Source organism: Cucumis melo, chromosome 6 (genome assembly GCF_025177605.1).
Source record: "Cucumis melo cultivar AY chromosome 6, USDA_Cmelo_AY_1.0, whole genome shotgun sequence".
Taxonomy (NCBI): domain Eukaryota; kingdom Viridiplantae; phylum Streptophyta; class Magnoliopsida; order Cucurbitales; family Cucurbitaceae; genus Cucumis; species Cucumis melo.
Window position 1 is genome coordinate 23,060,461 of NC_066862.1, and position 13,277 is coordinate 23,073,737.

The 13,277-nt window shown below is 29.1% G+C and overlaps 1 protein-coding gene across 2 annotated transcripts; it reads right to left on the reverse strand.

Moving 5' to 3' along the window:
• Window positions 1-144: 144 nt before the first annotated feature.
• Window positions 145-3,511, reverse strand: LOC103491758 (uncharacterized). Of its 2 annotated transcripts, XM_008451827.3 has the most exons (9): window positions 3,287-3,509; window positions 2,751-2,773; window positions 2,453-2,537; window positions 1,916-2,125; window positions 1,364-1,486; window positions 1,225-1,282; window positions 1,056-1,129; window positions 506-594; window positions 145-427 (listed from the first exon to the last, which is right to left on the reverse strand). In XM_008451827.3, the coding sequence occupies exons 1-9, from the start codon at window positions 3,389-3,391 to the stop codon at window positions 358-360; spliced, it is 837 nt and encodes a 278-aa protein (XP_008450049.1). In that variant the 5' UTR covers window positions 3,392-3,509; the 3' UTR covers window positions 145-357. The 2 variants fall into 2 exon arrangements, with proteins under 2 accessions (XP_008450049.1, XP_050942820.1); XM_051086863.1 differs by lacking the exon at window positions 2,751-2,773 and having other exon boundaries at window positions 2,453-2,524; window positions 3,287-3,511.
• Window positions 3,512-13,277: the final 9,766 nt, after the last annotated feature.

The following is a 13,277-nucleotide window of genomic DNA, read 5'->3' on the forward strand; positions in this document are numbered from 1 at the left end:
CTCAAGTGATGGATGAATGTAAATTTAGTTATCAATCACTTAACATGATCATAAAGATCCTTATATCATTTTTTTATAAGTTTATCTTATAATATTTAAAGGCGAAAATAATGATGTGCAAAATAATGGATGAACCACCAGTGCTGAAGTTAACCTTGATGAAATGGTTGATATTTCTCAAACAAATGTTATGATACACAAGATCCCATTCATCTCTAGGACTTGAATCTGTATTGAGAATTCTATAGGTACAGATGAAAGGAAACCGAGTAAACGAATAAGCTTTGCCCTCTCACTCTTCCTCTTAACAATGTGTTGAAAATAAATCAACATATTGAATGAGCAAAAAGGTTCTATCTAAGAAGGTTTTTTCTTTCTTCCACTTTGTGAGAGACGCTTCAGCACCTGTGGTCGAGTTCTCATTCCCCTGTAAGACGAACATGACCATTAAATCAAAGTTGAAGATCCTATGATCGTACAAATGAAGGTAGGTGAAGGAAGATACCTGTTATACAAGTAAAAGAAGACATAGAAAAACATAACAAAAAGGATTGTCAAAACTGAAATAACAATGTAGAACACACTCGTCCGAACCTGCAAGCACACAGAAGAATATATTTGACAAAATGAAATTTCATCAGAGATTTTTCATTAGTACAAGTGCCAAAAAAAGGAATACAGATATGCAATACACGCCAATCACTCTCTAGTTTGATTCATATAGAAATGATAATGTATTCGTGCAATATGGTTTGAACTATCTTCCTGCTGATTGTTACAATAAAAAATGACTAGATGAACTTAAAATGATCATTGAATAAATCGATGAAATGTAAATTTAAGATGGCTCGACCAAACAGTTTCTACTTTGCGTTTTATGTGATATAGTTCATTGCCAACATAATGCAATGATACACATCTCAATGGTCAATCAAAATCAGAGAAAACAATGCTATAGTATGAATATTGCTCAACATACTTGCATCATGTACTAAAGAAACTGATCTAAAGGAGCTTTACATGTGTGCGTGCATATTTACAATGAAACAACTTACCTGTCGACCTCTGGAGAAAGGTTTTGGCTTTCCGCTACATGTGTGTGCATCACAGAACTGGCGCAGGAAGAATTCTACCATTTCAGTAACACCAAAAGTGTTTGATTAGATAAATGATAGAAGTAGTGAAGGTTGTCAAATGAGGGGAGTGAAGAATTCCTAAAGCTACCATGAAGATGGCTGGCCAAAGCTCCCTCATCGACAGGAAAACAGCTGTCAGCAAGACCCTGCAATGAATTAACAAACGTTCAAACGTGGTAAATTGAGAGGGAATAAAGAATAAATCGGCAGGAATCTCCTGATGTCACCTCACACATATGTTTATTTCTTGCGGCAGCAGCAGGATTGCATTTACTTTTCTGTGATACTGCATCAATCACATGGTCACAGTGCAATGCACCACAGAGATCGGCCAAGCATCTATTTCGACTCTGGATTAAACATGAGCAAGATAATCAACGTATTATATCAGCTAAAACTGAAGCAAACAACGCTTTTTCTAATGCTAAGAGATATGCTCCTAAAGTACAAGGAAGAAAGGACCATGCAAGCCATCGAATATCTGAAAAGAAGGCTAAACATATTTTTTAAGTAAAACAAATGTGGGGGTGGGGATTTGAACCTTCCAAAGGAGAAGGAGCAAATTTCATAACCAAGACATGTTTATGTCGGCAAGAAGTCTAAACATATTGTAGCCTGAGGTCTCAATCTCATGTTATATCCACTTCTCCAAGATTATTGACTAAATACAGTGAATTAATCGAAGCTCACAATTTAATGGGAAAGTTGTACAACAATCTTACACAGCAAACTAATTGTCATTACTACTGTTGGAAGTTGAACCCCGAAAAGCAACTCACCACATTGAGCAAATTATAGTGTCGATTGTCAAAATGCTGATCGATATACTTTTCTTCGTAGAATCTTTTTCTACAATATCCACACTTCCAGTCATTAAAATCTAGATGGCTCTTGTGCTGTTCTTGATCTCTGAACATGTCGTTATCAGGGTGAAGCCTGCACTTAGTAGAAATCTCGTATTTCTTTTTTTCCACGAAGGGCATTAGATACTGTGTCACGAGAAAAACATTCCAATTTAGTTTAAAGTATCATATCATGCACCAAACATGTCAAGCAATCAACAATTAATCAGTTATAAAGACGTGAACTCAAATCTGCCAACAGGTCTCTTATTAGGCCTCGATATCTAAGAATTTTTGTAACTTCCCCATTGAATTAATCTTGTTAAGTTGGGGTCCTTTCTTGTAGTGGTTTTGTGGTTTTCAGGAACTGAATTTCATTGTACTCTTTCATCATTTCTCAATGACATCGTTTGTTGCAATCAAGAAACAATTAATTAATTATAAAGACACTCCATCCAAGTGTTGAATGAATACCTCCTCAATTACTTTCCATGCCGCCCTACTCCTTTCTCTCGAGCAATGTACCTCATGAGCATTGTTCCAGTCCTGCTTCGGAGTACTGAACATCAACTCCAAAGCCCAAATATTAAAATTTATAATCATAACTAAAAGGAAAATACACCAAAGCATAGCATCTACTTGGAATAAGCTATTGTGTTCACTGTAAGGTTCAGAATTTCAGGTCTGTCTAAACGCATTAAGACCAATACTACAAACTAGAAAGAGAGGGGAACGATCAATCACTGACTATATAAAGAAACAAACGCATTACCTTCCACTGGCAGAATTAGAACCCTGGGGGAAAATGACAACAAAGCAGAATGTCATACGTAGATTAATGTTGTAATCAATCATAAAAAGTAAGCAAATGGAAACAAACATGAACTCACAACTTTGCAGAGAAGTAATGACTTGACTTCCCCTCATTTCTTTTAGTTTAAACAAACAATTCTAGTGGAACATAACATAAGAAGAGATCCAAAATATAGTGATTGGTTGAGAAAACTTCAAATAGTTCGATTCCCAGATGAATTAACAGAACCCATTTACATATTTTAATTAGAATTCGTGCAGAAACATTGGGAACACTTCACAACAAATTATCTAGTTAAATAAACAAAGTCACGAGGAAGCCAAATAAAACTCTTGAGTATTTAAACTGAATCATTTCTGTATAAAATTTTCCAATCCATAGTTCTTTTACTAAATCAAACAATGAAAATACGCTTCAAGACGAATGGATGGAGAACCATGTAGCAAAATTTGAATCTAAGAGAGGGAGTTAAATTGATAGGCGAAAATAAGCACCTGATTCAATGATTGAAGAGGAAGAGTGGAAGAAACTGTGTGGGGTCGCAAAGAAAGAAGAAGAGAAAAGACGAGAAGTGCAACCCTTATGGATCGCCTTCCCATCGTCGATGTAATGAAACCTCCACCAGCTGAATTGAAACGCAATCGATTCCGAGAGGAGGAAACTAGAAAAAAACTCCGAAGACAGTGAGGGCCATTTCTTAATTTTAGAACTACCAGGGGAAATTTTGTAATTCTCTTAAATGATATTACTTTGGTTTTGTAATTTGAAGATTGTTCTAAGTTTTTTTTTTTTTTTTTATCCTTTTTAAAATATTAGTTCGTAACTTGTATCTTAAATTTTTCATTTTATTTCAGTATATAAAAAATGAGATTTATATAAATAGTATAATATAAATTTGTATATTTAAATAAAATAGAAGATTTTTATAAATAGCATATTATGAATTTGTATATTCAAATATAGTAGAAGATTTGTATAAATGTCTTAGTATGAATTTGTATATTCAAATAGAGTAGAATCTCATATTATTAGAACCTATATAATTTCTATGAACATGGAAGTAAATACAAACAAGATAATATTAGGCACCAAACTTTCTTCCATACAAATTTTAACTATTAGATGATTTTATTATTTAAGTTAATAATTAAAAAAAACATATATAACGACCAAACTAATCTAACGTGGTTAATTTGGAAATGTGTAAATTAAAATCATGCACTATATTTCACATCTTAAAGATTAATAATTTCATCGTAACAAACTTTCAGCAATAACTGAATTGAAATTTTGATTTGATTCGCTCATTTTAGAGTTTAATTAACATTATAATTTCTTTTTCTATTTCTTACTAATTCTTGTAGGCTCACATTTTTTTACAACCACATAAGACATGTTTCTTCAAATTTGGCACCATTGAACAGTTCATAATTTGTCATAATTGATCACTTCTTGGTCTTAAACCCTTCTCCACCTCGCTCTAGCCGGAATTGAAAAACGTAAATTAACAAAATATCATTTTAATGTTTACCTTTCTTATGATGAAAGAGAGAAAAGTTAGGAAATAAGAGAGTATACCTTATAAACTTCTATTTTTCATCACCTCCATGTTTGTATTTTTCTTTGTAGTTTTCTACCGATTTGATGGTGGCAAGCTAATAAGACGGTAAAAAAGAAGAAATCTTAAAAAGAATGCTCCAGTGTGAATTCTTTCATAATTCCATGCATGTTTATACCTAATTGTTCAATGTTGTTCTTTTATGTTATTTGATTTATGAATCCAATGGTCTGTTTATAAATGTGATTTGATCGAGGTTGGAATTTGATTAGGTTATTGTTTTACTTGTAATAAGAATAAATGATTTTGTAACTTCATTCTTGAGTAACTAATTTAATTATCATTAATTTACTTTATTTAAATGCAACAATGAATAGTTATAACATTAATTATCAATTGAATTTAAGAGTCATTCCATTTCCAACTACTTTAAAAATCAGAAAACTACATGAAATTATTTTATTAATTGTTTAGAAAAAAAATTATAGAAGAAACCTTTTCATGTACTTATTATTGAATGAAAAAATTAACACCAAATGAACTATAAGAAAATTTAAAATCAAAAGGTAAAATGGACTAACAAAATTTATGAGTTTGAAAACATTTTATCGAGTAATATTTTTCTCTCGTTGGTGCAAAATACTACTCTACATTCATACAAACAAAGAAATTTTTAGAGGGTGGGTTGAGAAAAAAAAAAAGAAACAAATTACAAAAGAAAATTTAGTAAAAAGAAATGTTGACTTTACATAGTTATAACCCGAAGTTGAATTGAAAAATGTTACAGTGAGAGAGTTAAAAGATTATAGAACTTTTTATTATTGGTGAAGGTCATTATATAAAATAACTTGAAAATACCTATGGTAGTCGAAATGATTTATACCTTAGTTTGACAACATTTGTCAAAGCATATATACATCTCTTATTAATGCAAAAATATTGCTATGCATTCTTGAAAAGAATTTAGAGAATGAATTGAGAAAAAAATACAAAACAAACAAACTAAGAAAAATAAATTAATACTTTCGAAAATAATAGTAGATGATAGCTCTTTATATAGCTAGGAACTAGAAGAATTGCATAACTCTTGACATTCAATTATTAAATATAATTAAATATAAAATTATTAATTATATAATTAATATTTAGAAATTCAAACAAACAAAACTCTTTGAACTATAGTATTTCATCCTCTAATCTTTCTACTTCTTTCTATCTTTTTTATAATATTATACCATTTATTTTAAATATTATTTTTATTAATTTAGATATTAATCATTATTCATGAAAATGTTGTATTATTTGAAAATCTCATTACATATAATTTACTTATTAAACAAATAAATATTATCATTTTCTTAAAATAAAATTTTTAAGACATATATTTGTATGTTTTTTTTACTTTTAACAATCTAACTTAGAATGTCATTAGCTTGCAGTTATTTTCATTATCATTCTTATAGAAATAGTAAAAAAAATTGAAAATAGTTACTAGTTAGTAGTTTTAAATAATGGTAGAGAAACAACGTTTTATGAAAAACAATTAACTATTAATTATTTAAAATAAATCTTTGAAAAAGAGATTAAAGCAATTAACTATTGATTATTTTGTTGGATATAGAGAAAGTAAATGCGGAGGTAATATTTAATATTCAATTCTTTAGCTAAAAGAAATAATTAATTATAAATATAATAAAATGAAATGAAAATGATAATTATAATAAAATCAAAATTGTAACTAAGTAAATTCAACGTTTAAAAATGGCAACATGCAGAAAGCAACTGATAAAAAGCCCTATTAAATTTTTCACATAATAAACAATAAGATATAAACTAAGAAACCTCGTGATTATTGATGGATTAATCTTTAGATTTTATGCACGGCCTTCTATTCTTTTATGTGCATGGAGATAATTGCTTCGAGTATATACAGATGAAAGGGAGGAAGTTGAAACCAACTTAAAAGAGGAAGAGTCTTGTTTTAATTCATTCAATAATTCTCAAGGTAAACTTCTCAAATTTAAAATAAAATAAAATAGTATTGTTGATTTCAATGTAAAAGAAAATTTCAATAGCAAATCCTATAATTGATATTTAATACCCATTATTCAATAAAAACTTATTATTTTATTGTAAAAACAAAATACAAAGTTTTAAACGAAATTACTATAAAACCCCAAGTGGTAACCGATAATACATATATATATATATATATATATATTATAGATTATTTTGTAAATAGTCTCTTTTTTTTTTCTGTTCAGTTACATTAAATCCAAATTGAATTAAGATTTGGATTCATATCGCCTATAAATCAACCCATCAACAACCTTTTCCTGGTTACCATGTTTGAGCTGCTTCCCTTTTTGTTTGCACCGCCGGAATAGTTTATGAGCGGGAAAAGAGTTGAAAGTGAGAGATGGGTAAAGACAGCGACAGCATGTTAATCTATTCATGTAGTCCTTAACTCAAACGATCCTGCCAAAAAGATCTATCTATTTCGTTTAAGCTTAGAATGAACTCTAGATAATCGAGTTGATATGCTTTTGTCATAATTCTATGTGTAAAGGGGGTTTGTATGAATCTAAAATAAGAAAATAGATTTACAACCGAAATGAACTTTATTTATTTTGGTTTTTGAAATGATATTATAATTTGTTGAGAACAATTGCAATCCACAGTTAGTTAGACAATTATGGAATAATAATTATCCTATATTCGTGAACAATATTTACTCCACATTCAATAAATTAAATTTATTGTATACATTTTAATCTTGGGGTTTTCATGCATATTTTTTAAATTTGCATTGAGTTCTTAGGAATTAATATTGTTACAATTTCATCCAAGAAAACGTCTTCTAAAAGAAATTGGTATTTGTTTGAATTCAACTAAGTGCATGCATGCAAGAAGAGATTGAAATAGAAATGCTTAAAATCAATTCACGATTCACAAGTTTTTTAACTCAATCCAAAGATTATGCTCCGCAGCATGTTTCGTACCATTAAATTTAAACAAGAAATCAATACAAGCTTAAGCATGGAGTTTCAAACAATACAAGCTTAAATCAATATTAATATTGCATTCATTCATCATTAAAAGTGAGAATTCTCAAGAAAATACTTCTACAATCCTATTGCCAATAAAAATTATCTCTTATTTCTAATAATTCTTTTAAAGACTTAGAAGAAATTTGTTGAACATCAAAGTAATCTTAATGAATTCTAACTAGGTAAAAAGGAGAAAAACTAGCCTTTTATATTTAGAAAATGGTTGAAAGGCACGCAAGAGCATTCATCAAAGTTTAGAGTGTTGTGCTTAAAGCGGTTAAAGGATAGTACGACAATGCTTCAGGTAGAGTAGTTGTGCTCGGATTAGAGTTTTTGCAATGCAACTGCCCTCCAATCTTGTGCAGCGATGCTCTTCAAGATGGTGCTTCTGATTCATTAGCGCCATGGTGAGCACAACTATACTTCTACTCCACGTTAAGGGGTAGTTTGGTAATTATATTAACCTTTTGCTATTTTTGTGCTCTTTTGCTCGAATTTTGATTGTTTTCGCACGGTTTGCTGAGGGGCAGTATTTGTCCAATGTCTTGTTCATCTTGCGAGAGTTACAAAAGCCCCTTTCTTATGAGCCTGAACTTCCTTCCAACACTATTGAAGATTCAAACGCAAGAAAGGACTAAATTTGGAGGCGTGTTATATGTCTTCTTTCTAAAATGTTACTACTCTTTTATAGCTTGTAATTGTATTACATCATTTTCAATGCAAGAAGTATTACAAGTTTATCTCACTTTGCGCTGCATAATTATTTTCCCTTTGGTGCTTGTTTACCTTTTATGCGTTAAGTAGTCTTTCTTTCTTTTTTGTGCCTTGCAAGAAGAACTCCAATGATGCAGCCTATGTTAGACTAGTTACAACTTAATAATTTAGGAATTCAAACTTTAGTCAAGGAAATTGTCTTATGTGATGTGAATTATTCAACCATAGAACCTTTGCATGTGTCCGAAGGAATAATCACAAGAAGCAAAGCAAAGAAGATTCAAGAGATTTTCACACACATCTTCAAAAGCTAACAAATTCACATAAGTGGCAAATAATTTTGAGCAAAAAATTATACATAATGTTAGTTAATAAGTTAAGATGAGAATAGATTAAAGATGATACAAGAAAAGTTCAATAATTTGGAAGATGGCACGGAGAACAGAAAAGCGAGCAAATTTTGTGAAGAAAATGTTGTTAATTGTGCACTACATGGAAAAACATGAGTCAAACCATGTCAAACATTCACTTCAAAGTTGCTCCCTTATAGAAGAGTTTATTTATACATTTGGAAGGTTTTCTACGTTTTTAGTTTTTCAATTTGACTTATAATTTAGTATGTAATCTTGTTTTAAGTTTCTATGTATTATTTTCTTCAATTGACATTTAAGTGTGTTTGAATGACTTTTGAGCTTCCATCCTATGCACAACCATTTGACCTATAAAATGGCTTGTAATGCTCTTGAAAATGAAGAATATCATATTAAAAAACTTATACTTATTCAACCCTTTTGGTATTGTGTTATCTTTTCAAGTCTTACTTTGGATTTGAAGTTAAAATCAATTCATTGGATTAGTCTTGATCAAGCTAATTCTAGAGTGGGTTGTCTTAGAATCTAAGAGTAACCATTATAGATTCTAGATTTGATCTGTATTAGCTTTCTTTGTGAGTTTCTACAAGAATTCTAGAAGTAGTTCTAGCTTTGCATCTAACAAACATAGTGGGTGCTTATCATTAGCAAACATTTCTGAAACTCTATTTGACAAGCAAGCTTTACCTCAAACCTCTTTTGTAATTTTTTCTAACTTCATCTTATCGTTCACTTTCACTAATGAGGATTTTGTTGCACTCTTAAATTTGAGAATACACGAAGTTCGAGCTAACGCGTTCAAAAATCAAAATAATCTTCATAACGGTTTCAAAAAACAATACTATAACTTATTCTTTAACATAAAGAACTCTAATGTTGTTGCATCCCAACAAAAAATAATAAAAGTAACTTTAAAATCTGAGAGTGAAAGTACATAAGAAACATTAAAAGTTATAGTTGTGATGAGGAACAAATAAAATACTAACTGTAGCCACAAATTCATCCTATAATTATTTTTATTATTTTTAAAATATACAGTAATCGTAATTTTTATTAAGATTTCATTTATTTTTTTAAAAAGAAAAAAAAAAGAGTAAAATCTTTTCTAATAATATAAAATCTTATGTTTTTTTAATCTTTTATTAAAATGGAAAATAGAACCATTAATGTGAATATCTATTATTTTTAAAAAAAATCAAATCAATTTTGACTTATGATTTTAGGAAAAAGATAAATTAATTTATTTATACAAAATATTTTTCGATTTATCATTTTAGGAAAACACAAATAAGTTTTATTTTGGACAAAATCTTTTAATATCACTTTTTTTACTATTTTAGAAAAAAAAGAAAAATTAATAAAATTACATAATATCTAATTTGATTTTATACTTATTAAATTTTTCTAATTTGTGGCATACCCAGATCTATAAATAGGGATCTTTGGTCATTTGGAAGGGAAGAAAAAATTTGTTTTAGAGAAATTCTCTAGAAGAAAAAAAGTGTTTAGAGAGAATTCCTGTGATTTTTTTTAAGAAGCCTATTTCTCTAATAAAGGTGTGTTGTTAAGTCTTTTTCATTTTATTGTTTTTATTTTATTTTTATTTAATTATTTGTCTTTCTTTACCCTAAACCTAATTTCAGGAGAAAACTTAGTTGTATGTTGCATTAGGTAGGGATTTACTGCCAATGATCTGCATCTCATACAACAAGCAATTTCCTTCAAGATTGATACTTATTTTTTTTTTCTTTTTCTCTTATTTAAATGTAGATAAAAAGAAAAATAAAATACATATGTACGTATGTACGTACATACATACTCATTTACTTTTTTATTTACTTTTATTATTATTATCATCATTTTATTTTATAAATTTTTTTTATTTACCTTCGGTTCTTTTATATATATATATATATATATATATATATATATATATATATATATATATATATATATATATAATATTTACTTATTTATTTTTTTAGTTTTTTTCATACACTCATAATTTTTTTTAACTTTTATTATCTTTATTATTATTATCGTTATATTATTATTATTATTATATTATTTTATAAATTTTTTATTTTTAAATTTACCGACATCCCTCTGTCTCATTTTTTTTCTTTTATTTACTTATTTATTTAATTTCTTTTTATTTATATATTTATTTGTGTATTATTTCATTTTAGTTTTTTTCTTCTTTTTTTCTCCTATTTTATTTATCATTATTATATATCTTTCTTTTCCTTTTCTTTTAACCTATTTTCATTTACTATTGTTATATTTAGTATATGCATGCATTGATATCCAAATTATTTGCCTAATTTATTGTGTGGTATATTTGTTATTTCTATTTGTCTTTCATTAAAAATTTCTTGAAAATTTTAAAATACTTTTAACCATAATTGTATGTAATTTTGAAATTTTTTTAAAAAAATTTCTCTTTAAACCACTTAGAATTTTTTGTTGCTTTAAAATTATTTCTTTTAAACTCAAAATTGAATATATATTTCATAAGGTTTCCTAATCTACTTTTTTTTTTTTATAATAATCCACATCGATTTCGCTAAAAAAAATCCTACAATGGAATCTAGAAATTTTTGGGAGTCCGTTATTTCTAGATTCTTAAGGTGAGGGATTAATATCTTTGGGAGTCCGAGATTTGATCCCAAGAGAAAATAAATTTAACCAATGTTTAAAAAAAAACCTTTATTCGAAGACTAGCCTATGATAGAATTTGAGAAATTCTAATAATTTCTCATTCTCTTGAGGTGAGGAATTTTTCCTTAATATAGTCTAATTAATGGGTGTATCCCACTTATTTTATTGGATCATTGTTCCAAATATTGGAGTGGTGAGCAATGAAATAAGACATAGTTCTTTTAAAAAATATGAATTTTATTCAAGACATTAAATTTGGCCACCGTTTTCTAAAACGGGTGTTACGGAGTGCTAACACCTTCCCCGTATACAAATGACTCCCGAACTCAATTTTAATTTTTTCGTAGACCAGTTTTTATCTTATTTAAAATGATTTGCTTTATTTCGGTGTCCAATCACACCGTAAAAAAAAGATTGGTGGCAACTCCCTTTTTTCATTTTTAAAATTAAACCCTTTTTAAGGACGTCGGTCGCACTGCGTCGCCTCAGGTACGTGACATCAACTATACTCTAATCAATGCCTTGTGTATAAACAAATAAAAGACTTTTTGAAAGAACCAAGTATGTTATAAACAAAAGCATATTTCTAAAAATGAGAATAAAATCTTCTGGAAATGAACAAGAATATTTTAAGACTTAAGCTTGTTGCGTTCAGAAATCAAAATATTTTCGTAGGTAGATAGTACGCGACCACGGAATGAATAGTCTAGATGCTAGTTAGAATTAGGAAGCATGATGAGAAGTTTAGTGGTTACATCAAAAAGTTTTAAATTCTCACTTAGTCTATAGAGTTATGCTTAAGGACAAGCATTGTTCTAAATTTGGGGGAACGATAACTTGTAAAAATACAAGTTATAATAGCCTTTTATATAGAATAATGAAGTAAAATGTGATAAAAGTGAGATAACGCGTAGTAATTCTTATGAAAATGTGAACTATGCAATTTATGAACTATAAAAGACAAAATGCCTACTTATCACATTTTTCCTTGTCTTAATGCAAGATTTTGGTAAAAAGAATGAGGAGCAAAATGAAGAAGTTGTTATGTCAATTGAATTTAATTGTGCCACTAACTAGACGATGAAAAGAAAGGTACTAGACGATACAAATCGCCAGATGACAAACAAGTTGGTGAGTATGTCAGCAAAAAATATCATGAAGCAGCTTGCAATGTTTTAGAGTGTTAAAGGAATTTATTGAAAAATCAGAGCCATATGCAAACGTGCCAATCAACACCTATAAATAGACAACCTTAGCTTCATTTATGCATGTGTGATACCATGCAGTCGAGTGTGAACGAATGGAGAAAGCAAGATTTGAGTCTTTTATCTCTAATCCTTGTCGCCCATTGTCATCCATAACCTTTCTCCTTCTATATCTTTAGATGAGAGCTTAGAGTGAGATAGTGGAAAGAAGTTCACCATAATCCATTCCTCTAACTTTGTAAAACAGACACCGATGGAGCCAAGGAATGCAAGAGATTGCATTCTGTAAATTGACACATTCTTTTATTTTATCATTTGTACTCTTCTTTTCTATTGCATTTGCACTATAGACTCCATGGCAAGCCTAAGACTTTCATTGATGCAATGCACTTTCAATTTCATTCTCCCACTTATTTACTCATAGCCTCTAGTAGTTTTCTATATTATGATTAAAATAAAAAGTTAGAATGTTTCTTTGAAAACTCTAGATGTTTGCAATGTTTAGTTTGTTACTTAGAGCTAGAATCAACATCAAATTCTATTTTGAGGGAATGAATTAAGTATTGGGAGTTAACTACTTGAGATAGTAAGTAACTAAGACCTCATTAAACAAACATAGAAGTGGTATTAAAAATAAAATCAAATTTATGGATTTCACTTAATCATACACATCAGAAATGCAAGTGTATGACATTAAGGAGTCGAGAGGTTTCTTAAATTAAATAAGAGATGAAACATGTGCGTTCAAAAGGATTTAGATATAGTTCATATATTCACCTTAGCATATGCCTTCCGAAAGGCAAGCATGCGTGGCAAAGGCGCCAAGAAGTTTCTCGCCTTAATCACTACAAGAAATTGGGATTTTTCCAACGCAGCCAAAGACTCGGCATAAAAGACGTTGGGAATAAGAGGCTCTCCCAACGCAC